At 44.7% G+C, this 27,263-nt stretch overlaps 1 protein-coding gene across 1 annotated transcript in view; it reads right to left on the bottom strand.

Annotated features, from left to right (window-relative positions):
• Window positions 1-27,263, bottom strand: part of RPGRIP1 (RPGR interacting protein 1) — a 65,434-nt gene that overhangs the window by 25,092 nt on the left and 13,079 nt on the right. The window contains 14 exon segments of the mRNA XM_034937273.3: window positions 587-929; window positions 1,377-1,528; window positions 1,690-2,142; window positions 4,761-4,911; window positions 5,363-5,506; window positions 6,590-6,750; window positions 8,928-9,082; window positions 14,261-14,334; window positions 14,797-14,943; window positions 16,156-16,179; window positions 18,973-19,078; window positions 23,215-23,394; window positions 24,183-24,279; window positions 25,508-25,779. Coding sequence (XP_034793164.2) covers window positions 587-929; window positions 1,377-1,528; window positions 1,690-2,142; window positions 4,761-4,911; window positions 5,363-5,506; window positions 6,590-6,750; window positions 8,928-9,082; window positions 14,261-14,334; window positions 14,797-14,943; window positions 16,156-16,179; window positions 18,973-19,078; window positions 23,215-23,394; window positions 24,183-24,279; window positions 25,508-25,779 — 2,459 coding nt within the window.

The raw sequence follows: 27,263 nt of genomic DNA, 5'->3' as shown, positions 1-27,263 counted from the left end.
AGATATCTATGTAGTCATGCACTAAGAAACAACAGGCCTTTAGTAAAGACAGATACTAGACAGCATTACAGAGCTTGAAAAAGTTTGTTCAGCCAGGCGCGGTGGCTCACGTCTGTAATCCCAGCACTTTGGGAGGCTCAGGTGGGAGGATCACCTGAGGTCGGGAGTTGAAGACCAGCCTGACCAACATGGAGAAATCCCATCTCTACTAAAAATACAAAAATTAGCCGGGTGTGGTGGCGCATGTCTGTAATCCCAGCTACTAGCCTGGGCAACAAGAGCGAAACTCCATCTCAAAAAACAAAGAAGTTTATTCAGATACAGAGGTATAGAATTCAGGTTGCTGGCTCTACCCACTTAGGAATGTTGTCTCTGTGGCTGAAAAGAAGCAGAAGAAGCCAGTGTTTCCACACAAGTAGTGAGGCTCTAAGTCTTCTGCTCTGTTGCTCTTTATAATATTCTAAATCCTTTATCTTCAGGTTTTAAGAGAGACTGTTTCAAGCAAGTAATCAAAGAAAAGTAGAATCAGAACAGGGAGACAACACTGGGAAGAGGGCGTGAAGATGTAATAACCTCGAACTCCCACCTTTGATAGATTCATTTTTTGCAAGAGGCAGTAAAGGCACTCGGGCTCGGCCAAGATACGAGCCAGGCTCTAAGTCTTCATCATCAAAAACATGTATAGACAAGGCCTCCCGTCTCAGATATTGGTCCAGGTCAGAGGTCACAAGCACTGGGAATCGAGCCTGGTCTCTAAAGTAGGGGTTGTTACTGGCTGGAATGATGGCAGTGTCATGGTCAGAAAAGGTGAAGAAGCGGTACACAGCATATGGACTGGGTTGAGTTCCCAGCCATCGACTCCGGAGGCCACAGCACTTGGTGATTTCAATCCACAGCTCGTTCTGAGGTTCCCAAGACTCCGATCTGAACTGGAAAGATGTTGGTCATGGATTGAGGAAAAGGGCAGCTTGAGAGTGTTGTAGGTGAAGCCTAGGATCTGTGGTGAGGAAGAGCTATGATCTAGAGAACAGCTATCCCAACTGGATCAGGAAGAAACCTAATGATCTTCACCTGCCTGCAAACTGGCTCTGGCAGTTATTTCAGGGAGATACTGGCACTCACGACTTAACTTAGAGAATGGCACAGAGAAGCTATTCTGTTCACAGCAAGGATGAAGGATGTAGCTCGCTCCAAAGGCATACTTTCATTTCAGACTCAAGCCTGACCAAGGGAATAATCCAGACTAGTTGTGGTGTGACAGTTTTCTCTTTCATTCACATTCAACAAACACTTATTGAGAGTGGAAGACTGAACTGTGCTCATGAGCTGTTTGGCTGAGGCTCCTCTGAGATGCCTCGGCACATCTTTTTTCTCACCTCCTCTTCCTGGGCCTTCCGGCCTCCAAGCACATCGGTTGACAGGTAGACCTGGGCTTTCTTTCGTTTACTGCATGCCTGTAGGCTGGGTTTTATGGGGAAACGCAGCCTCATCCAGTACTCTAGAACCCCGAACTCTTCTCCACCAGCTCCTGGGTAGCAGAAAGTGTGAAAGCAGGGGGAATACAGATGGTGTGGCAAGGATCAAGAACAAGACAAAGGAAGAAAATAAGAAACCACCAGAAAAGCAACTGTAGGCTTTGGGAAATTCTGCATTGGTGCTTAGGAGCCGCAGGAAGCCAACAGCACTTACCAATCAGTGTGGCCAAGCCATGGACTTTCTCCACAGTCTCTAGCACCCTGTCAAAGCAAATCCATCCTGCAGCAAGAGTGCTGTGTTCACTGGCCACGGCCTGGTGTACGTCAAGCCGGGCTGAAGCCTCTTGAAGGTAGTGTAAGAAAAGCGAATCTGTCTCCATCACATACTGGGAGGTGAAGTCATAGAGGGGCTGTGGCCCCACAGATAATGGGGTACAGTGGGTTTCGAAGTCATAGAAGGAATAGGTGCAGAAAGTGGTAGGTTGGGTATCTCCAGCCTGAGCTAGGGCAGCAGATGTCAGGAAGGCCTGGTGGATGTGCAGTTCAAAAAGATTCTCACCCTGATGCAGCAGAGAAATATCCACTTTATCCTCATCTCCATGGGCTGGCAGTGTTTCCAAACATAACGACAACGGTCAGGTGCCATAAGCAACATCTTTGAGCTGTTCTAGAGGGGAAAGAAAGCTGCCTATCCGTTAAAGGGTAGGGAGCTCTTTCTTAGGGTAGAGGAGGGTGGACAAAAGAAATATAAAACACATGGTGGAAGTCCAAGTTGTGATTATTTCAAGAAACCACGTGATTCAAAAGGAAAAGCAACAGAAGGACAACCAGGAGCATTGAATTTCGATAGCCAAATAATCCAATGCCAGCTTTAGGGAGAAGGTACAAAAGGAGTGACTGGAAAGTAGATGCTAAACTTAGGAAAACACTGGGGGCACATTTTATCTTATATATGACATTGTTTTGGTGTACATCGCGGCCCTATGATTAACTGGTAATTCCGTAAGAGAAGTACTAGAAACACAAAAACATGAATATTTCTACAAGTTTGGTATATTGGCCGTGGAGATAATAGCAAGTTGCAGACGTAGTGCCTATGACATTACATTGAGTCCCACCAAGAAATGCTTCTCCTTCTCTAGCCAGGTCAGTCAGAAGATCTTTCATTCTGTTCAGAATTTGGTTTCAACATAAGAAGGCAAAAAGTACATTATAAGTTAAAGAGTAATGGAGTAAAAAGTGGGAAAAGAGACTTACTGGAAAGAGGTAGGAAATATTGGCAGTGGGATGCAAAGATAGGTAGACAGTCTAGCAAATCTGGGTATTATCTCCCAAGTCCAACCAATGAGAAACTTTGATATATAGCCTGCTTCAAATTGGGGAATATTTGAGTCATCACAGTGTGCTGCTGCTGAAGGTCATATTTTAAGAGTTAAAGCAGTAGAATAAAATATTCTGGACACATCGGAATGTCTTCATGACACACACACACACACACGAATAAGGAGACTACTTTCTTAATTAACAAGATTAATATAATTAAATATAATATACTTAAAATTTTGCATTACGTGATGCAGGAGTAATAATCTCAGCATAAAAAGAATTTCTATAAATCAACAGGATACTGTTAAGAAGTAGGCAAAGGATAGGAACGGTCAATTCTCAAAAGGAATAATACAAATAACTGGTGAACATAGAAAAACTCTTTAGCCTTACCAGTGATCAAAGAACTATTAGCTAAAGCAAATAAATCTTCAGACGTAGGTAGGAGCAGTGATCTTTTATCAGACTCACCCTGACATGGATAAATCACGGCCCAGAGACACTTATGTGCTTTTATTCTTTTTTTTTTTTTCTTTTTGAGACAGAGTTTCGCTCTTGTTGCCTAGGCTGGAATGCAATGGCCTGGTCTCGGCTCACTGCAACTTTGCCTCCCGGGTTCAAGCGATTCTCCTGTCTCAGCCTCCCAAGTATCTGGGATTACAGGTGCCCGCCACCATGCCCAGCTAATTGTTCTATTTTTAGTAGCGATGGGGTTTCACCATGTTGGTCAGGCTGGTCTCGAACTCCTGACCTCAGGCAATCCGCCCGCCTCGTCCTCCCAAAGTGCTGGGATTACAGGTGTGAGCCACCGTGCCCAGCCATGTCCCTTTATTCTATTCCATGCTCACTAAGAAACCTACTTACTGATTTTGCTTCCCGAAAGAGGGCTGCCCTGAACTGTGGTTCCAAGTTCCTCATGGAAGCAATGGAATAGCCACTATTGTAAAATAACAAACATTTGGGTTTAAATATCAGCTTCTGGTTAATTTGGTTTTTGTGAGTCAGATCTTTCACCACTGGGTATAATAACAAAGCCAAGTTTCTTGACAAACAAGCCTGAGACCAGGCTCTGGTCAGCAGTGACTATACTAAGTATAGGAGGCACCACAATATGAAACTTGCATTCAGTGTCCAGCCAGCTGCCCTGTCACTGTCAGCATCCTCAAATTGCAACAAAGATTTTAGAGATTTTAAGAGAGAAATCACTGACAAGAATAACAGGAGATGAGTGATGAAGTTCTATTATCTGACTAAAACTGCTTTGAGGAAACAGTGACTAGGAGAGAGGGACAGGGGAGAGGAGCAAGAGAGAAAGAATGAGAGAGAGAGAGAGATTGTGTGTTACACCACCACCCTGAGAGCCAACAGTGACACTCATTCTCACAACAGAATTAAGCCCCTGGAAGCAATTGCTGGGCCCACTTGAAACTCTACAGAGAAATCAGAAAAACATGATGGAGGGAAAGAAGCTGCTAACATGTATTAAAACAACAAAGATGGGCCGGGCGCAGTGGCTCGCACCTGTAATCCCATCACTTTGGGAGGCCGAGGCAGGTGGATCACCTGAGGTCAGAAGTTCCAGACCAACCTGGCCAACATGGTGAAACCCCATCTCTACTAAAAATACAAAAAATTAGCCAGGCATGGTGGTGGACATCTGTCATCCCAGCTACTTGGGAGGCTGAGGCAGGAGAATCGCTTGAACCTGGAAGGCAGAGGTTGCAGTGAGCCAAGATCGCACCACTGCACTCCAGCCTGAGTGACAGAGCAAGACTCCATCTCAAAAACAAACAAGCAAAAAAAAAAAAAAACAACAAAAATGATAGGATAAAGAACAAGAGGGATAAGTCATATGCTAAGGATATGAGAGGCACCCTTCTTGACAAGTACACAGAGTGGAACACAGGCGTTAGCTGTGGAAGGGTCCCGAAGTGAGGAGAACAAAGGACTAAGACTTGCCAGATGTTGGAAGGTCATGGCTTCTTAAAATACCTTCCAGCTGCTTGATACGGTTATTCTTAAGGTCTAGTAGTCGAGTCAACCTCTCCAGCTTTTCTTTGTGATCTCTATTATCATTGTCAGCTTTTGTCATCATTGCCTCCAGTTCCTCCTGAAACAAAATAATGTCTGAACTTTTCTATCTCAGTGGCCTAAAACCAAAGAGCATAAAAAATGTGGCACTGGCTAGGTCAAGAAGACTGCTATCCTTAGCTGGGCAGGTTCACCCACTAGAAGAAGGTTTGATTTCCTTGCAGACCCCTCCAAGACTAGTTGTGCTATCATTGAGGTAGGGTGGTTCCTAGGACTGGCAAAATTTGAACCCAGAAGCCTTACGCTTGCCATTGGCATGGGCTGGCCCCATCACTGGCTCCTAGTGCCAAGGTGCCGTGGGCATGTGTGAGTCCTCAAGTTCTTCAAAGGACAGCCATTGTGTGTTTGCTCAGGATAGCACATCACCTGGCATCAGCCCTGGAAACTTAGGTCTTGCTTCATTCCCAGTCCTGTGAGTGGTTCCCACGTTCCTATTATCCATCCCCTTCCTGTACCATCTTTCCTTGCACCTGATAACACACGTTGATTTTGCGCTGCAGAATAAGCATGTCCCTGGTCTTTTCTAGTTCCAATGTGGTCTCTGCGTGTGATACTTGCAACTCATTTAGCACCTGGGACAGTTTCTTTTCTTCTTGGTTTTTGGGTTCACTTGGCTGTAGAGGGAAACGCATTGGTAAAAGGGAGTATAAATATGACAGGTAAAGTAATAACGATAAAACATAAAACAGTTGTTGGTAGTAGTAAAATGCCAGCAGCAGAAACTACTCCAAAATGTAAACAAGGACCTGTATGACTTCACAAGTGCTCTTTCCCCTAGTTCTCATGTTCAGTAGCAGCAGTGAAGGGAGATGATACAGCCACTAATGGCTGTTTGCTCTTCCACAGATCTTTTCAAGTCCTCATCTGAAAAAGATTCTAAATTTTATGAGCTGCAAAGAGTGGAAGAAATGGGTGGAGCTCATGAAGTTCTCTACGCTCAGCCTTCTCATAGTTTTCCAAAAAGTGTCCTCAAGCAGGGCACAGTGGCACGTGCCTGTAATCCCAGCACTTTGGGAGGCTGAGTTGGGCGGATCACCAGAGGTCAGGAGTTCGAGACCAGCCTGGCCAAAATGGCGAAACCCTGTCTCTACCAAAAATACAAAAAATTACCCGGCTGTGGTGGCAAGCACCTGTAATCCCAGCTACTCGGGAGGCTGAGGAAGGAGAATTGCTTAAACCCGGGAGGCAAAGACTGTAGTGAGCCGAGATCGCGCCATTGCACTCCAGCCTGGGAAACAAGAGCAAAACTCCATCTCAAAAAAAAAAAAAAAAGAGTGGGCCGGGCGCGGTGGCTCACGCCTGTAATCCCAGCACGTTGGGAGGCCGAGGTGGGCGGATCACGAGGTCAGGAGATGGAGACCATCCTGGCTAACACGGTGAAACCCCGTCTCTACTAAAAATACAAAAAAATTAACCGGGCGGGGTGGCGGGCGCCTGTAGTCCCAGCTACTCGGGAGGCTGAGGCAGGAGAACGGCGTGAACCCGGGAGGCGGAGCTTGCAGTGAGCCGAGATCGCGCCACTGTACTCCAGCCTGGGCAACAGCGAGACTCCGTCTCAAAAAAAAAAAAAAAAAAAGAGTGTCCTCAGTCAGGACAAAATATTATTTAGTTAGTTTTCTAATCTCATCATCTTCCCTAGAGATATTTGCCAGAGATCTTTCTGCAGAGTGGACTAGTTTGTTTAAAGAGGCTCTTACCTCGATCTGAGTGTTCTCTTGCAATACAGCTGGGTGAGTGGCTGGTTCAGATTGCCTGTCAGGAGGTTGGGAAATTGTGGCTGCATTTTGGAGGAGCTCTACTTCCTGTTTATGCTTCTGAAGTATGTTGGTGACTTCAAGCTTCAGATCCTCATTTTGGGCTGGGGAAAAATAATCCAGAAATGTGAAATTCTGTAGTTATTTATCACCATGGTCAGAGTTGGATCAAGTGTGAATTTAATCTTCCCACTAAGGTTTAATTAATGTTATAAATTTGAGAAGCAATTCTCTATTATTTCTACAGAGGAGGCCTCTAGCTTATTGACTCAGTAAACTGAGGTGACACTACTTGCACTCCGAAAACAAAACAAAAGACACCTGCACAATGGTAGAGTGGAAAGTGGAATAACAATAACAACACAAAACAGAAAGGGAATCACTTGACTAGGGTAATCCAAACTTTTTGACAGCAGCATCGAAACCAGTATCTCACCAACTCCACCCCAACTCCATTCTGACTTCTAGGTTATTAGCTCTCTGCGGCACCCATCTTCACCCACCCTGGCCTGGATGGAGGATGGGCATTTCTGTGTTCCAATGTGTGTGTGTGTGTTTCTTTTTCTCTTTAGACAGTCTTACTCCATCACTCAGGATGGAGTGCAGTGGTGCGATCTTGGCTCCCTGCAACCTATGCCTCCGGGGTTCAATGATTCTTGTGCCTCAGCCTCCTGAGTAGCTGGTATTACAGGCGCACGACACTACGACTGGCTAATTTTCGTGTTTTTAGTAAAGATGGGGTTTCACCATGTTGGCCAGGCTGGTCTCAAACTCCTGGCCTCATGTGATCTGCTGGCCTCGGCCTCCCAATGTGCTGGGATTACAGGCATGAGCCACCACACCAGGCTGTGTGTGTGTTTTTCAGGGAACAAAGGTAATCAGTGTTTAGTGAGCAGATCATTTCCATCATGCATTAGAGAAGGGATTAAATTAGATTGCCCTGAAGGTCCTTACAAGACTTCATTTGTGCTTCAAACATACTAATTGGCATGTGCTCCTAAACATGGTTCTTGCCTCTATTTTTCTTGATTTCACATATTTCTTTTCCTTCGGTTCCCTATTTGAATACACTAAAACTTGATGAGATATAAATTTGATAAGACTAAATATTAAGGTCCAGGCTAGGAAAAAGTAGTAAGATGAAGGTCTTTTTGACAGTATTTAAAAATGTTCCAAATACCTATCTCCTGAGATCCAAGAGTTAAGACAGGGGTGAACTGGCAGTGGTAACCAAGAATAGTAATTTTCTACTCAATTTCAAGAATTGGATGGCAAAAAAAAAAAAAAAAAAAAGTATTCCAGTTACCTCTAAAATGATGAGAAGGGTAAAAGACAAAGAAATTCACTTTCAATACTTTCAGCCAGGTGTAGTGGCTTTCACCTGTAATCCCAGCACTTTGGGAGGCTGAGGCGGGTGGATCACTTGAGGTCAGTTTGAGACCAGCCTGGCCAACATAGTGAACCCTCGTCTCTACTAAAACATACAAAAAATTAGCTGGGTATGGTGGTTGGCACCTGCAATCCCAGCAACTTGGGAGGCTGAGGCAGGAGAATCTCTTGAACCTGGGAGGCAGAGGTTGCAGTGAGCCCAGATCGCATCACTGTACTCCAGCCTGGGTGACAGAGTGAGACTCTCTCAGAAACAAAACAAAACAAAACAAAACAAAAAACTTTCAATAAACTGAACGTTTAAAAAACATAATAAATTAAAAACTGGCAGGCCGGGCACAGTGGCGCACGCCTGTAATCCCAGCACTTTGGGAAGCTGAGGCTGGTGGATCATCTGAGGTCAGGAGTTCACGACCAGCCTAACTAACATGGTAAAACCCCATCTCTACTAAATACAAAAAAAAAAAAAAAAAAATAGCCAGGCGTGGTAGTGCATGCTTGTAGTCCAAGCTACTTGGGAGGCTGAGATAGGAGACTCGCTTGTACCTGGGAGGTGAAGGTTGCAGTGAGCTGAAATCGCGCCATTGCACTGAGCCTGAGCAACAAGAGCGAAACTCCACCTCAAAAACAAACAAACAAACAAACAAAAACTAGCATCTTCTCAAATGGAAAGACATTATATAGGAAAAAGTATACATGAGAGGTAGGTAAGTGTCATGTTTTCCTGATTGTAGATCTGATCTATTGCTAGTGTTCTCATTCTAGTTACCTACAACCCACAAAAGAATAGGATCAAGTGAGGGGATTGAAGAAATGATGGCTCAAGTTATCTTCTCCCAAACCAGAGGTAGAGGATGCCACATTTGAGAGAGCTCTTCAAGGTCCAGCCTACCTTTCTCCCAGGACAGCTCAAGTAAAACTTTTCTCTTGTCCTCCAGCTCAGCATCCAGCTGATCCTGCAGCTGAGAGACTTGCTGCTGTAGCTGTTCCACTATGAGCTCGTTGCTCCAGTGGGGCTGACTGGAGCTGTCACTGCTGTCCAGCATGCTGGCAACGGAAAGCAAGCTCTCAGATGGATACCCCAAGGGGTGTGATATGACGTCTTTATTATCCAGTTTCAGCATCTCCTGGACCTAGTTCCTCATTCTCTCCCCTACATGTTTTTTTCTGCCCTTGCTTTATTCATAACTGTCATTTACCAACTGCCTTGGAACTTTTGAGTCCTACTGAGTTATTGCTCAGTACCATTTCTGTTTAGGTCTCAGATATCTGACTGAGCAAACACCCCAAGTCATATCCATTTCCCAAGGAACTTCTCCACCATGATGGCTTTCTTTAGTCAGGGAACTATGTACCAAGACCTTCTCAGGCCTGCCGGATTAGAAATGAGGAACAAAATCTTCCTTTTCTCAAACCCCATGCCTCCATCTACCTTCACCAACGGTGAGTTTAGAGAATATTTGTCTTTGACCTAGATTATAAATTACTATGCTGAAGGGCGGGAATTAAACTTTTCAACAACTGTATCCTCCACCCTATTGTATCAAGCTGTCAGAGCAGACCCATTTTGAGTATAAAATACACATGGCTGGTTCCTTTTTTTTTCTTTTCTTTTCTTTTTTTGAGACAGAATCTCGAGCTGTCACCCAGCTTGGAGTGCAGGGGTGCAGTCTTGGCTCACTGCAACCTCCGCCTCCCAGGTTCAAGCGATTCTCCTGCCTCAGCCTCCTGAGTAGCTGGGATTAAAGTAACCCACCACCAGGCCCAGCTAATTTTTGTATTTTTAATAGAGACGGGGTTTTACAATGTTGGCTGTGCTGGTCTTGAATTCCTGACCTCAGGTGATCTGCCTGCCTCGGCCTCCCAAAGTGTTGGGATTATAGGTGTGAGCCACCATGCCCAGCCACATGGCTAGTTCTTGGTCATTCATACAAATGAAATGACACTAATAATCAAACAATTATTTCTTTTTATGTCTTATTTCTTATTTACCATTTTAGTAAATGTGGTTTAAAAATAATTTACCAGGCTGGGCACAGTGGCTCACGCCTGCAATCGCAGCACTTTGGGAGGCCGAGGAGGGCAGATCATGAGGTCAGGACTTCGAGACCAGCCTGGCCAACATAGTGAAACCCTGTCTCTACTAAAAATACAAAAAGTTAGCCAGGTGTGGTGGCAGGTGCCTGTAATCCTAGCTACTTGGGAGGTTGAGGCTGGAGAATTGCTTGAACCCAGGAGGCGGACGCTGCAGCGAGCTGAGATCGTGCCACTGCACACCAGCCCGGGTAACAGTGTGAGACTCCGTCTCAAAAAATAAATAAATAACTTACTGGCCAGGCTGGATGGTTCCCACCTGTAATCCCAGCACTTTGGGAGGCCAAGGTGGGCAGATTATCTGAGGTCAGGGGTTCGAGGCCAGCCTGGCCAACATGGTGAAACCCCATCTCCATTAAAAATACAAAAATTGGCTGGGCGCGGTGGCTCACACCTGTAATTCCAGTGCTTTGGGAGGCTGAGGCAGGCAGATCTTGAGGTCAGGAGTTGGAGATCAGCCTGCCCAACATGGTGAAACCCCGTCTCTACTAAAAATACAAAAAATTAACCAGGTGTGGTGGCAGGCACCTGTAATCCCAGCTACTCGGGAGGCTGAGGCAGAATAGCTTAAACATGGGGAGGCAGGGGTTGCAGTGAGCCGAGACTGCGCCACTGCACTCTCAGCCTGGGCAACAGAGTGAGACTTTGTCTCAAATAAATAAATAAATAAATAAAACCACAAAAATTAGCCAGGCATGGTGGCACACACCTGTGGTCCCAGCTACTTGGGAGGCTGAGGAAGGAGAATCGCTTGAACCTAGGAGGCAGAGGCTGCAGTGAGCCGAGATCACACCAGTGCACTCTACCCTGGGCAACAGAGTGAGACTCTGCCTCAAAAAATATATATATATAATAAAAATAACCTACTTAGGCAAGTATTAACATTTCTTGGCATTTCCTGACCATATATCATGTAAGGACTCAAGAAAATAGTATTTTGAGTGATGAAGGGGAGAGGCAAATAGTAATGTCTATCACAGAGTAATGTCTATCAAAGTGGATACTCCCCACACTGCTTTATTTCACTGAGCTGAAGAACATCAGTTGTTCCCAGATGCTCCCGTAAGACCTCCTCAATTTACCCCCTGCTGCCTTTTACTAGATCAAAAGGTACTTTTAAGTTTTTTGTTTTTTTTTTTTTTTGAGACAGAGTCTGGCTTTATCGCCCAGGCTGGAGTGCAGTGGCGCGATCTCGGCTCACTGCAAGCTCCGCCTCCTGGATTCACGACATTGTCCTGCCTCAGCCTCCCGAGTAGCTGGGACTACAGGCACCTGCCACCACGCCTGGCTAATTTTTTGTATTTTTAGTAGAGACGGGGTTTCACCGTGTTAGCCAGGATGGTCTCGATCTCCTGACCTCGTGATCCACCCGCCTCGGCCTCCCAAAGTGCTGGGATTACAGGCATGAGCCACCGCGCATGGCCTGGCACTTTTAAGTTTTAAAAACTATTTTCTTTTACTTACAGGTTTTTTTTTGTTTGAGAGTCTCACTTTCTCACTGCACTGCACTGCACACAGCTCAATGCAGCCTTGACCTCCTAGGCTCAAGCAATCCTCCTGCCTCAGCCTTCTGAGTATCTGGGAATACAGATGCACGCCATCATGCCCAGCCAATTTTTTTTTTTGAGACAGAGTCTTGCTCTGTTGCTCAGGCTGGAGTGCAGTGGTGCAATCTCAGCTCACTGCAACCTCCACCTCCCGGGTCCAAGCAATTCGCCCTGCCTCAGCCTCCCAAGTATCTGGGATTACAGGCCCCTGCCACCACGCCCAGCTAATTTTTTGTATTTTTAGTAGAGACAGTGTTTTGCCATGTTGCTTAGGCTGGTCTCGCACTCCTGTGCTCAGGCAATCTGCCTGCCTTGGCCTCCCAAAGTGCTAGAAGTACAGGCATGAGCCACTGCGCCCAGCTGCCTGGCTAATTTTTTTTTTTTGAGACAGAGTTTTGCTCTTGTTGCCCAGGCTGGAGTGTAATGGCCTGATCTCGGCTCATCCCAACCTCTGCCTCCTGGGTTCAAGTGATTCTCTGCGCCTGGCTGGCTAATTTTTAAAATAATTTGTGGAGAAGGGGTTTCATCACGTTGCACAGGCTGGTCGTGAACTCCTGAGCTCCAGCGATCCTCCTGCCTCAGCCTCCCAAAGTGCTGGGATTACAGGAATGAGCCACCATGCCAGGCCACTTCCAGTTCTTTTTAATTATAAAATTAATGCATGAATACACGCTCATTGTGAAAAATTAGAATAATATATCAGCATATAGAATAGGCCAGGGTCGGTGGCTCATGCCTGTAATCCCAACACTTTGGGAGGCCAAGGCAGGCAGATCACTTGAGCCCAGGAGTTTGAGACCAGCCTAGGCAATCTGGCGAAACCCTGTCTCTGCACAATATAGAAACTATTAGCCGGGTGTGGTGGCGTGTGGCTGTGGTCCCAGCTACTCGGGAGGCTGAGGTAGGACAATCATTTGAGCCTGGGAGTTCAAGACCAGCCTGGGCAACATGGCAAAACGCCGTCTCTACAAAAAATACAAAAATTAGCCAGGCATGGTGGTGTGCACCTGTGGTCCCAGCTCCTTGGGAGGCTGAGGTGGGAAGATTGCTTGAGCCTGAGAGGTGGAGGTCACAGTGAGCTGAGATGACACCACTGTACTCCAGCCTGGGTAACAGAGTGAAACCCCATCTCAAGAGAAAAAAAAAAAAAAAGAATAAAAGTGAAGGTGCCCCTTTGCCTTATTCTAATCCTCTTATCTCATTAAAGGTTTGTGGAATCATAAAGATACATAACATAAACCATGTCAGAGTTAACATATTCATTTTCAGCTTGCTTTTTCTTTTTACAATGTATCTTTTTTTTTTTTTTTTTTGAGAGGAAGTCTCGCTCTGTCACCCAGGCTGAAGTCCAGTGGCGCAATCTCAGCTCACTGCAACCTCCGCCTCCCGGGTTCAAGCGACTCTCCTGCCTCAGCCGTCTGAGTAGCTGGGATTACAGGTGCGTGCTACTATGCCTGGCTAATTTTTGTATTTTTAGGAGACACGGGGCTTCATCACGTTGGTCAGGCTGGTCTCTAACTCCTGACCTCGTGATCTGGCCGCCTCGGCATCCCAAAGTGCTGGGATTACAGGCATGAGCCACCGCGCCTGGCCATCTATCTCATTTTTAACAGCTGCATAGCACTTCATTGTGAGGATGCAACATGCTTTATGTGATCAATCTCTTATCAGTGGTTTCCTTTTTATTTGTTTATTTGTTTTTGGTTTTTTTGCTATTACTATCAGGTCAGTAATTCACATTCTTTTTGTGGAGAACAGGGTCTCACTATGTTGCCCAGACAGGTCTCGAACTTCTAGGCTCAAGTTATCCTCCCACCTCTGCCTCCCTAAGTGTTAGGATTACAGGTGTGAGCTGCTGCACCCAGCAACATTCTTATTATATACATATATTTGCACATACACAAGAGAATTTTTTCATTTTGATTCCCCCCAGCCCCCCAAAATATTTGGGGGCCAGACATGGTGGCTCGTGCTTGTAATCGCAGCATTTTAGGAGGCTGATGCAGGCAGATGACTTGAGCCCAGGAGTTTGAGATCAGCCTGGGCAACCTGACAAAACCCTGTCTCTACAAAAAAATAGAAAAAAATTAGCCAGGTGTGGCAGCGCACACCTGTAGTCCCAGCCACTGGGGAGGCTGAGGTGGGAGGATTGCTTGAGCCTGGGAGACTGGGGCTGCAGTAAGCCTAGAATGCCACTGTTTTCCAGCCTGGGTGACAGAGAGAAACTACGTCTCAAAAAAAGAAAAAAGGAATTGCTGGTTAAAAAAAAAAAAAAGGAAGAAGAGTCAGGAGAATCGTTTGAACCCGGGAGGCAGAGGTTGCAGTGAGCCAAGATCGCACCACTGCACTCCAGCCTGGGCAGCAGAGCGAGACTCCATCTCAAAAAAAAAAAAAGAAAGAGGATATGCACATTTAACATTTTAATAGTGTCAAATTCCCTTCCAAAAGACTGCCGATTAATATTCTCACTAACAATATTGAGTACCAATTTTCCCATATATTTATTAATGCTAGGTATTAGGAATGAACTTTCTATAATGTCTTTCATAGTAACACTGCTCTGGGACCCAAATGTGGTACTCACCTTTCTAAGAGTTTGTCATAATTGTCATTCAGCAATTTTCGTTCTTTTTCCAAATCTTCAACTCTCTCCTGAAACTAAGAGTGATAGTAGCCCTTGAGATAAAATGTTAAAATCTATTCCCCTGCACAGGATTTCCCCTGTCCATGGCAGGGAGGGGCGTGGGTGAGAGGCTTTCTATCGCCATCTCCAGTGTTTGAGAAGCCATCCAACTAGAAAGACTTGAACCAATTGAAGGTCGGCTAGAAACCTGTATTGGGATTAATGAGGATTTTCCAAAATAAGTCTTCACTGTTTCTGGGTTTCTACTGCTAGGGAAGCAGCAAAACATTATGAAAGAGCAAGGACTTTGGAAAACAGACATAAGTACAAATCCAAGCTTTCCCTCTAATGGTGTAATCTTAAGCAAATGATTTAACTACTCGGAGCTTCGTTTTTGTCATTTGAAAAAATGCAATACTCATATTGTTGCTAAGATACACATTCTAACATCCCTGAAGTTGAAATGTAGATGGTATCTTTCAACTATTATTATTTACCTCCTTCAGAGTCATCTGCAAGATAGACACATCTTCCAGTTGGCTCTTCAAGCTCACAGCCTTCTTGCTTTCTTCCTTCAGCTCTGCCCTGAGCTCATTCACTTGCTTGAGGAGGGCCTCATGGGCTGCACTCAGGATTCCCTGATTCTGGGGCAAAAGGAAAGTACCTCTGGGAATGGTCATATCACTCAGCACGAGTGGTCTCCAGACACCAGCAACCCTAGCATTCTCTAACAGATGTCACAAAGAATGACTTTGATTAATAGCTTATTAGCTTTGTACTGTTCGTTAACCTTGTTTTTCACCCTAGCATTTCTCTGGAAGTATAATTTCCCTGGTAGGTAGGGTTTCCATTCTGGGCAATTGTAGTTCATCATTTGAGCCTTAATTTTCTTTTCTTGTATTTATTTATTTATTTATTGAGACAGTCTCGCTCTGTTGCCCAGGCTGGAGTGCAATAGTGCTAGGCTCACTGCAACCTCTGCCTACCGGGTTCAAGCAATTCTCCTGCCTCAGCCTCCTGAGTAGCTGGGATTACAGGCATGAGCCACCACGCCCGGCTAATTTTTGTATTTTTAATAGAGATGGGGTTTCTCCATGTTGGCCAGGCTGGTCTCGAACTCCTGACCTCAGGTCATCCACCTGCCTCCGCCTCCCAAAGTGCTGGGATTACAGGCGTGAGCCACCGCGCCTGGCCCTTGAGCCTTAATTTTCTCAAGGTTCAAATTAATCCCTAGCTTTAAATTAGTTGCCACCTTCCAAAGCTGCCTTCACTTTCTAAGCTATTTGACTGCTTTTTTATGATGACTCCGTTTGTACCTAGACAAGTGACATGTTAACTCCAGAAGTTCTGTGTGTGTTTCTGGCGGACTCCTCTGGTGAGGCACAGCTGGGTGGTCTCGTTTGGAACTCTGTCTTAGTGGTGATTCTTAAGCACAGACATTCACCTAGCTTCACATGCAGCCCACTCACAGTGGTGAATAGGGCCAAATATTTAAGGCCATCTGAGAATACCTGCAACAACTTTGTTATATCTCATCACCTCACACATGCTAGAAGAATACTCTTAGGAAGTTTTGAGCAAATGCTATAATTTGCTCCAGCAATAGGCTTAAAAATACCATGCCAAATATTTCTCAACTCCAATCTCATATTTCAATTTTTATGAAAACAGTGCAATAAGTATCTGTATCTTTTGATAATTGTAATAGTATCATTTTTAACAGAAACTATATGACATAATAACATTGATTTAGTTAGCTAAATTCTGGTGTTATGTTACTTGGAGATGAACATAGATTTCTTTGGGTTTGATTATTCTGGTTACTAAGAAACAGAGACTCAATTCTTATTAAGTACCTTCTGGAGCAAGGTTTCGTATGCCTGGAAGAAAGAAATTATTATTATTTTATTGATTTATCAATTTCATGATATATTTATCACTGTAATATAATGCTTAACATTTTTAAAGACATTATAAAAATCCCACAAAACAAATCAATTTGTGTACTTGTTTACTAATTGTTGCTATTTTTCCCCTGCCCTAGCTTGCCAAGTAGTCTGTGACTGCAATCATTCACACCATTTCTCAAAAAAGAATGAAGGGTCATTTATTCACATTTGCATTGTACTTGGTGGATTATCCAAGAAAAATGTTTAATCTTAAATTAGGTACTGTTACTTAGCACGCTTCAGAAAGATCTCTTCAGTTTTAGAAAAAAAAAAAGAATGATCATAACAACAGCTAAGTAGTTGCTGTGTGTTACTGTGTGTTTCATTACCTGCCACATCATGATCATTATAATCATTTCACATATATTATCTCATTTAATCCTTGTAGCAAATATGAGAGGTAAGTTTTCGTTTTTGTTTTTGAGACAGTCTCACTCTGTTGCCCAGGCTGGAGTGCTGCCGCACAATCTTGGCTCACTGCAACCTTGGCTTCCCAGGTTCAAGCAGTTCTCCTGCCTCAACCTCCCAAGTAGCTGAGATTACAGGTGCCCCCCACCACACCCAGCTAATTTTTGTATTTTAGTAGAGACGGGGTTTCACCATGTTGGCCAGGCTGGTCTCAAACTCCTGACCTCAAGCGATCCACCCACCTCAGCCTCCCAACCTTTTTTTTTTAAATTTATTTTTTATTTTTTAAAAAAGGTCAAATAATCTTTTTGAGAGAGAAAAAAATTGATCATATCAACTTGCTTAAAACCCTTTCACACAGCTCTCTGCTGTTTGTAGGATAAAGTCTAAATTCCTAGCATGTTCTGTCTTTAATGACAACGAGAAAAAAAATTCTTAGTGTGTCCTTCATGACCAGACCTGATGTTTCTCACCTCTGCTCTCATGGAAAGCCCCCGCTTCTCTTACACACTTATTAACACAAGCTAATCTTTTAGTATTTCGGTATTTAACTCACTAATCTATTCCTTTATTAATCCTTTTCTTTTTTCTTTTTTTGAGACAAAGTCTCACGCTGTCACCCAGGCTGAAGTGCCGTATCGGGATCTCGGCTCACTGCAACCTCTGCCTCCTGGGCTCAAGCACTCAAGCAATCCTCCTGCCTCAGCCTCCAGAGTAGCTAGGACTACAGGCACACATCACGATGCCCGGCTAATTTTTGTATTTTTGATAGAGATGGGGTTTCGCCATGTTGTCTGGGCTGGTCTCGAATTCCTGAGCTCAAGTGATCCTCCCTCCTTGACCTCCCAAAGTGCTGGGATTACAGGCTCCAGCCACCGCACCCAGTCATTAATCCTTTTCTGATCTGGCACTGTTAAAGGAGTTATTAAAAATAATTTTAGGCAGATAGAGAGGAAAAGGGGTCCTTGGAAAGTTTTCTCATCCTTTAAAGCAGCTCCAGAAACGTTTTTTGTCTAGCAGGAAAGCCCTGGCTCTTACAGCCGGGAAGGCAACCTTTGATATGCAAATGCAGGTCTTTAGAAACTGGGTCCACCCAAACATGGCGATTCCCGCCCTTGTCTTCCTGTCCTTGCCCCGACCTGTACCTGGCAACATGGCCACCCCCACATATCCCCACGTGTGTAGAACATCATGGCGCCCTTCATTTGCATATTAAAAGACTAGGGTAGGAGGGCCAGTTTTTTTCCACAGGCTACATGAGTGACATGCCTGGTCAAACCAATCCCCTGAGCCCTATGCAAATCAGACACTACCTCCTCCTGCCTACTCGTATAAGCAGCCACTTTTCCCGGCACGTGAGGTCTCCTCTCTCTGCTTTGGAGTCCTTCTTCCTCTGTCTCTGTACAGGGGAGCTTCTTCCGTCTTTCTTCTCCCTTGTTTCTTGCCTATTAAACTCTCCGCTCCTTAAAGCCGCTCCACCTGTGTCCGTGTCGTTTTATCTAATTCGCGTGAGACAAGAGCCCTGGTGTTCCTCCACTTATCAGCCATATCAGCACCTCACCCACTGGTGGGTCTGACTACTCTCTCTTTTATGTTCTGCCCATACCCTGCATAGGATAGTTGAATTTGTTTACTTGTTCTCTCACTCCTATAAACTCCTTGAAGGCAGTTGTTTTCTTACTTATCTTTGTAATCTTTGTATCCCAGTGCTTTGCAATTCCTGGTACTGGATAAATATTTGTTCAATAAAAGGATGGTGCTGACCTTACTTTGACCCTTGATACTCTTATTTCCACCGATCAGATGTTAGTTTCTAATGTGTGCTAATGCTAAATGTACTTACCTTGAGGGCTGTTGTCAGGCTTAAAAAAGATCATGACTGTAAATATCTGGGACAGAGTACAGCTCACAGAAAGTGCTAATTAAAAGGCTAGTTTCCTTCCCTTCCCCGTGACTGCTTTTGGCTTCCTAATTTAATCACATTCTGGTTGTGGTCTTTGTAGGGGACTGTAACTGGTTATGGTCTTTGTAGAGGACCGTAACCCTTACATAAGTTAACTCCACTTTATTTCACCTTAGCAGGCAGAGCTTGAGCCTTCCTCTTAATAGAGAACTAATGGGAAATACTGGGAAAAGCATAGACTCCGAGTTGTGAGGCTTGGATTTGAATATCACTTATAAATTGTGTGACCTTAGACAAGTTAACTCAGTCTTTCTGAATTGTGGCTTCTCATATGTAAAATGGAGAAAATAATATGAATCTCTTAATTGGGGTTTCCCCCCACCAAGAAAGCACAGCTGATGATGGCAACTCACCTCTTGAACTTCTGTTAATTGTGCTTTTGTCATAACCAATGAAGCATTTCTTTCATGTAAGAGCTTCTTAAGTCGAATCAGCTCTACCTTCTCTTTAATGGAAGCTCTGCAGAGAAAGGCGCTAAATTATTCTGTCTGAACATGGATAGAATTAAAGACATTTTCTCCTTGACTATGCCCCAGTAAGAATACCTCCCTCTTGTCTCTTGCCTTCCCCTCTTACCCACACTAGAACACAAGTATGTGGTGTATGTACAGTCTAGTAAATAATCTCCTTTCTCCCATTTCTCATCACGCCAGCCAAGATTTGATAGAGATCACTAACCTTAAGCTTATGTTATGAGAAAAGATAATAACTACTTTTTTAAATGATGGTGTTCATAATTTCCCACAAACCTTGCAATGTCAAGCTAGGTCTCAGCCGTTTCCTTAGAGAAACCAGTGAGGTTTGAATGTGCTAGAAAACTTAAAAAGAAGATTATGAACCAGGCACCGTGGCTCACGCCTATAATCCCAGCACTTTGGGAGGCTGAGGCGGGCAGATGGCCTGAGGTCAGGAGTTGGAGACCAGCCTGGGCAACATGGCAAAACCTTGTCTTTACTAAAAATACAAAAGTCAGATGGGTGTGGTGGCATAAGCCTGTCATCCCAGCTATGGACACTGGGCAAGAGAATCGCTTGAACTGCGGGAGGCGGAGGTTGCAGTGAGCTGAAATCAGCTTAGGCAACAGAGTGAGATTCTGTCTCAAAAAATAACAATAGTGGCCGAGTGCGGTGGCTCAGGCCTGTAATCCCAACACTTTGGGAAGTTGAGGCGTGCAGATCACGAGGTCAAGAGATTGAGACCATCCTGGCCAACATAGTGAGACCCCATCTCTACTAAAAATACAAAAATTAGCTGGGTGTGGTGGTGCGCACCTGTAGTCCCAGCTACTCAGGAGGCTGAAGCAGGAGAATTGCTTGAACCTGGGAGGGGGAGGTTGCAGTGAGCCGAGATTGCACCACTGCACTCCAGCCTGGCGACAACAGAGTGAGACTGTCTCAAAAAATAATGATAATAATAATAATAATAGTAAAATACACCTGGTACAGTGGCTCACGCTTATAATCCCAGCTGAGGCGGGTGGATCACGAGGTCAAGAGATTAAGACCATCCTGGCCAACGTGGTGAAACCCCGTCTCTACTAAAAATACAAAAATTAGCTGGGCATGGTGGCGCACGCCTGTAGTCCCAGCTACTCGGGAGGCTGAGGCAGGAGAATCACTTGAACCTGGGAGGTGGAGATTGCAGTGAGCTGAGATCACACCACTGCACTCCAGCTTGGGTGACAGAGTGAGTCTCTGTCTCGGAAAATTAAAATAAAATAAAATAAAATAATAGAAAGAAGATTAGGCTGGGCGCAGGGGCTCACGCCTGTAATCCCAGCACTTTGGGAGGTCGAGGAAGGCGAATCACCTGAGGTCAGGAGTTCGAGACCAGCCTGGCCAACATGGTGAAACCCCCTCTCTGCTAAAAATATAAAAATTAGCCAGGCGTGGTGGTGGGTGCCTGTAATCCCAGCTACTCAGGAGGCTGAGGCAGGAGAATTTGCTTGAACCCGGAAGATGGAGGTTGCAGTGAGCTGACAAGGTGCCACTACACTTCAGCCTGGGCAACAAAGTGAGACTCTGTCTCAAAAAAAAAAAAAAAAAAAAAAAAAGACTATTATTCCTGAACCTAGGAGCTCACGTTTTCTTTATTGTTTGAAAGATTGAAAGAGATACTGGGAAGGATTTGGGTTCACTCCACTCTATCTCATTGATTCCCTGTCTAGCTGCTGATTAGAATAACCTGGAGAGATCTTAAAATTACACTGCCTGAATTCTACCCCCCAAATAATTGAAAGGGAATCTCAGAGATGGGGCCCAGGGATCTGTTATGGTCTTTTTTTGTTTTGTTTTGTTTTTGAGACAGTCTTGCTCTGTTGCCCAGGCTGGAGTGCAGTAGCTTAACCTTGGCCCACTGCAACCCCTGCCTCCCGGGTTCAAGCTATTCGCCTGCCTCAGCCTCCCAAGTAGCTGGAATTACAGGCATGAGCCATCACACCCGGCTAATTTTGGTATTTTCAGTAAAGATGGGGATTCACCATGTTGGTCAGGCTGTTTTCGATCTCCTGACCACAAATGATCCACCCACCTTGGCCTCCCAAAGTACTGGGATTACAGGCATAAGCCACCGCACCCGGCCTGGATCTGTGGTTTTAAAATATCTCCAGGTTGAAAACTTATATCCATACAAAAAACTACACATAATGTTAATAGCAGCTTTATTCATAATTGCCAAAACTTGGAAGCAACTAAGACATCCTTCGGTAGCTGAATGGATAAATAAACTGGTACATATAGACAATCGAATGTTATTTGGTGTTTTGAAAAAATGAGCTTTCAAACCATTAAAAGACATGGAGGAAGCTTAAATGCATATTACTAAATGAAAGAAGCCAATTTGAAAAGGCCACATACTGTGTAATCCCAACTATATGACATTCTAGAAGAGGCAAAACTGGAGACAGTAAAAAGATTAGTGGTTGCCAGGGCTGGAGGTAAAAGACATGACTAGGTGGAACACAGAGGACTTTTGGGGCAGTAAAGCTATTCTGTATGATGCTATAATGATGGATACATGTCCTTACACATTTGTCAAAACCCATAGAATGTACAACACCGGCCAGGAGCGGTGGCTTACGCCTGTAATCCCAGCACTTTGGGAAGCTGAGACAGGCGGATTACGAGGTCAGGAGATCGAGACCATCCTGGCTAACACGGTGAAACCCCGTCTCTACTAAAAATACAAAAAAATTTAGCCGGGCATGGTGGTGGGCGCCTGTAGTCCCAGCTACTCAGGAGGCTGAGGCAGGAGAATGGCATGAACCAAGGAGGCAGAGCTTGCAGTGAGCCGAGATGGTGCCACTGTACTCCAGCCTGGGCAACTGAGTGAGACTCCGTCTCAAAAAAAAAAAGAATGTACAACACCAAGAGTGAACCCTAATGTAAACTATTAAATGATGGTCAGGCGATAATGATGTGTCAATGTAGTTTCACTGATTGTAACAAATGCACCACTCTGGTATGGGGTGCTGATAGTTGGGGAGGCTGTGTGTGTATGGAGGCAATGGGTATACAGGAACTCTATTTCCTGCTTAATTTTGCTATAAAACTAAAACTTGTCTGAAAAATACATTTTTAAAAAAGTTTTCCAGGAATCGATGCACAGAGAGGGCTAAGAATCCCTATCTGGTGATGAGGATGAAGTAGTTTTCCTTCTATATAGTGAAGCAGCAAATATCCTTTTATACATAAACTTATCCCCTTTAGGTTAATTTCTTTCTTTCTTTCTTTCTTTCTTTCTTTCTTTCTTTCTTTCTCTCTTTCTCTCTCCTTCCTCCCTCCCTTCCTTCCTTCCCTCCCTCCCTCCTTCCTTCCTTCTTTCCTCTTTTTTTTTTTGACAGAGTTTTGCTCTTGTTGCCCAGGCTGGAGTGCAATGGTGCAATCTCGGCTCACTGCAACCTCCGCCTCCCAGGTTCAAGGGATTTTCCTGCCTCAGCCTCCTGAGTAGCTGGGATTACAGGCACCGGCCACCACACCCGGCTAATTTTTTTGTATTTTTAGTACAGACGGGGTTTCACCACGTTGGCCAGGCTGGTCTTGAACTCCCGATCTCAGGTGATCCACCTGCCTTGGCCTCCTAAAGTGCTGGGATTACAGGCGTGAGCCACTGCGCCCAGAAGGTTAATTCATTTCATTTTTTTTTTTTTTTTGAGACCAAGTTTTGTTCTTGTTGCCCAGGCTAGAGTGCAATGGCATTATCTCAGCTCACTGAAACCTCTGCCTCCCAGGTTCAAGTGATTCTCCTGCCTCAGCCTCCCTAGTAGCTGGGATTTACAGGTGCCTGCCACCATGCCTGGCTAATTTTTGTATTTTTAGTAGAGACAGGGCTTCCCCATGTTGGCGAGGCTGGTCTCGAACCCATGACCTCAGGTGATCGGCCTGCCTCGGCCTCCCAAAGTGCTGGGATTACAGGCGTGATCCATGGCGCCCGCAGGTTAATCCATTTCTTAACCTACGAGGGACTCCGTGTCTACTACTCCGATTGAATTTAATCCCAAACACTCTTTTCCTCTGAGATGGAGGAAAGGTATAAATAAGAATCTCTTAGCTTTTTCAGTTCGTTTTGGTTTGAGGCATGGAGTGCCACACTCTTACCGAAGCTCTGCAGCCTTCTGAGCACACTCCAATGAGCTTCTCTGTTCAAAATTTTCATCTTTAGGCCACATTTTCTCAGGAGACTTGGGTGGCTCTTCCACTTGCATGGTATTGCTGGCCATGATGTGGGCACTGTTAGGCATGCATAGACCAATGGGTTTAGCCATACTTATGACACTGCTGAAAGAAATTATGCTGTTAGAACCAGAAACACTAAATACAAAAAGGATACTTAGAAACTGTTGTTACAGGAGTTTAGAATTGGGTTCTTACACATATAAAAAGAAATTAAGTGAATCAGTAACCTTGGTACATGTCAAGGAAAATCTTATAAAATACAGCTTTCAAATGTCAAACAAAACATAAAGGAATTAAGGGCCAGGCGTGGTGGCTCACACCTGTAATCCCAGCACTTTGGGAGGCCAAGGCGAGCAGATCACAAGGTCAGGAGTTGGAGACGAGCCTGGCCAACACAGTGAAACCCTGTGTCCACTAAAAATACAAAAATTAGCTGGGCGTGGTGGCACATGCCTGTAGTCCCAGCTACTCAGGAGGCTGAAGCAGGAGAATCGCTTGGACCTGGGAGGCAGGGGTTGCAGTGAACCAAGATCACACTGCTGCACTCCAGCCTGGGCAACAGAGCAAGACTCCGTCTCAAAAAAAACAAAAACAAAAACAAAAACAAAAAAACACAAAGGAATTATGACCTAATGAAAAAAATATAAATGGAAATAGAGGGAATACCTTCAATTGAGAAATGGACCTTTATTTTCATTTCCTCAGAGAACAGAGAGACGCTTGTTTTCCACTTTTAAGCAATGAAGTTGGAATTTGACCTAGGGTCGACTTTCATCTTCCCTGATCATGCTGAAAAGACTCAAATCACCAACATTCATTTGTTCCCTAAATGATGTCTTTCTAATTAAAGTGGCAGGAATAACAACATGGGATAAATGAGAAGAACTCACAGTTCGCTGGGTTCAGGGGCTACTTCACCTCTGTTTTCATTTGTCGCATGCTCCTTAAACGATGGAGGGGCTGTGTAGCTCAGCCTGTCCCTTGGCCCTAAAAGTTTAGACAGAAGATGCAGACTCAGGCAACAGTACCCTCCGGAACACCAAGAACTGAAACTGGAACATGAAGGGCTGGGCATAGAGTCTTGAGACCTGGGTGAAACCCTTATATGACAAATGGTCCCCGAGGAGCAGTTTTTTTTTTTACTCTTGCAAAAAACTGCAACTATAGTCAGCCAGACTGTAGATCCTCAAGTGAGTAAGTACAAATAGGAAGAAAAAAGAAAGGTGGAAGCTTGTCCAGGGCAGAGACTGTGTGTCTAACTCTAACCATCTTTGTATCTAGTGCCCAGTACATAACAGGTGGCCAGCTATGCTGAACTGTTAAATGGAACTGAAATTTAAATTCATGCGAGTTTTCTACTTTCAGTTGTTTTTGCACGCGTTTGGTTGTCTGGAGTACGGAACTTGAAATTATAGGACCACACTAAGCAAAATAAGTGAGTACTTATTAATAAAATAAGAGTACTTAATGAAATGCTGTGTGTAGATTTACCTTTACCTAGGTTACTCATTCCTGATTTAGGGCCATGAGAATGAGGTGTCTACTCTAGAGATTCAACGTTGGGTTTTCTTTTTGGGGGTTTTGTTTTGTTTGTTTTTTGAGGCAGAGTGTCACTCTGTTGCCCAGGCTGGAGTGCAGTGGTGCCATCTGGGCTCACTGCAGCCTCTGCCTCCCAGGCTCAAGCGATCCTCCCACATCAGCTTCCCAAGTAGGTGGGACTGCAGGCATGTGCCACCAGGCTTGGCTAATTTATTATTATTAATTATTATTATTATTTTGAGACAGAGTCTCGCTCTGTCGCCAGGCTGGAGTGCAGTGGTGCAATCTCAGCTCACTGCAACCTCCGCCTCCCGAGTTCAAGTGATTCTCCTGCCTCAGTCTCTCGAATAACTGGGACTACAGGTGCGCGCCACCATGCCCAGCTAATTTTTGTATTTTTATTAGAGACGGGGTTTCACCATGTTGGAGAAGGATGGTCTCCATCTCCTGACCTGTTGTCTGATTCTGCCCTCAGCGACACTCCATGGTGAATTTAGACTTTTGAATCTGATATCCCACTCAGGAAATAAAGATTTTAGGGAGGCAGAAAAGAGGGAGTGAGAACAAAAGAACAAAATGGGGTGGTGGGCAGAAGAAGGCAGTGAGGAAAACGTGGCTGGCACATCAGTCCTTCCCAGTGTCTTAGCCCTGTAGGGGATGTAGCCTTAAATCTCACCCCTCTTGGGTTTCTCCGGCACCGGTGCACCGGCTGTGTGGAGCTGTCTGTGTCCCACGTGGACGCGAGGCTGGGCGCGGCGGGGGTTGGCAGGGCCGACGCGGTGGAAATGCCCTTGCAGTCGGTGCATCTGGGGGCGCTGGTGCATGGAGAGGCGCTGCCGCCATCCCGCCTTCTGCCCGCGCCTTGCGGTCTCCGAGAGCGGCGCCGCCTCCTCCGCGACCCGCAGGTCCCGGCCAGCAGCGGTCAACCGCAGCAAGGTGGTCCTCAGCCTGTGGACAAATAGAGCACGTGGCTTCTCCTTTCATGACAGTTATTATTTCTACGGTTTATTTGGGACATATAATCACGAATTGATCTATAATATGTATTCATCTACCGTGATCTATTAACCACACTTTAAAAAGACTAGCTTTCTGTCCCCAGTACACTGTAACTCTTTGAGGGCAGGGCCATTGTGACACCTGTCTTTATTTTATTGCAGTGATTACACCCTTACCTTAGCAAAAAAAAAAAAAAAAAAAAAGTTGAGCCACTACCCCAATAGTATTTGTGTGCATTTTAAAAAATTATATATAGACTTGTTTTTGTACTAATAAATGATGTCATTATCAAACAAAATATGTATGTTTAAATGGGTGACAAATATAAATAACAATTTTAATATTTGCTTTTTCTATCCCACTTGTCTGCACACCCCTGTATATGTGCTCCAAATTAAGGATAACTCCTTTATAACTTTTAGTAACAATTTTTATTTGTTATCTTGACCTAAAATCATGTTTTTTTTGCTACTGTCTGATTCTATGCTCTCACTGTGCTATGGCCTGAATTGTGTCCCCACTCAAAATTCTTATGTCGAAGCCTTAACCCCCAACGTGACTGTATCTGGACATTGGGTGTTCCGGACGCTTTTTTTTTTTTTTTTTTGAGACGGCCTTTTTCTCTTGTTGCCCAGGCTGGAGTGCAATGGCACGATCTCAGCTCACCACAACCTCTGCCTCCCAAGTTCAACTGATTCTCCTGCCTCAGCCTCCTGAGTAGCTGGGATTACAGGCATCTGCCACCACACCTAACCACAAAATACTAATTTTGTATTTTTAGTAGAGACAGGGTTTCTCCATGTTGGTCAGGCTGATCTCGAACTCCTGACCTTAAGTGATTCACCCGCCTTGGCCTCCCAAAGTGTTGGGATTACATGCGTGAGCCACTGCGCCCGGCGTTTGGAGGTTATTAAGTTTAAATGAGTTCACAAGGATGGGGCCCTAACTGGATAGGACTGTGGCCTTGTAACAAGAGATTTCCCTCTCCCACCTCCCAAGACACAGTGAGAAAGCAGCAGTCAGCAAGCTAGAAAGATGGCCCTTACCAGGATCCAATCATGCTGACACTTTGATCTCAGACTTCCAGCTTCAGAACTCTGAGAAAACCAATGTCTGTTGTTTCAGCCACCCAGTCTGTGGTATTTTGTTATGGCATCCTGAGCTGACTAAGACACACTGCCCGTCTGTTCCGACATTTACTAACTGTAGCTTTGGCCATGCCACTTAACCTTTCTGTGCTCAGTTTCGTCATTTATAAATAAAGATAAATAGAAAAAGATACAAGCAGTAGATTGTTGTGAGGATTAATAAGCTTATATATAAATATATATATGTAAAATGCTTAGAACAGTGGGGGTACACTGTAAGGGCTTCAGGTGTGAGCTATTATTATTACATATCATTATACCCAGATAAAGAAAACAAGGTGTAAA

The sequence above is a fragment of the Pan paniscus genome, chromosome 15 (assembly GCF_029289425.2).
Source record: "Pan paniscus chromosome 15, NHGRI_mPanPan1-v2.0_pri, whole genome shotgun sequence".
Classification (NCBI taxonomy): Eukaryota; Metazoa; Chordata; class Mammalia; order Primates; family Hominidae; genus Pan; species Pan paniscus.
The sequence above is the reverse complement of the archived record's forward strand: the minus strand, read 5'-3'. Positions and strand labels throughout refer to the sequence as shown.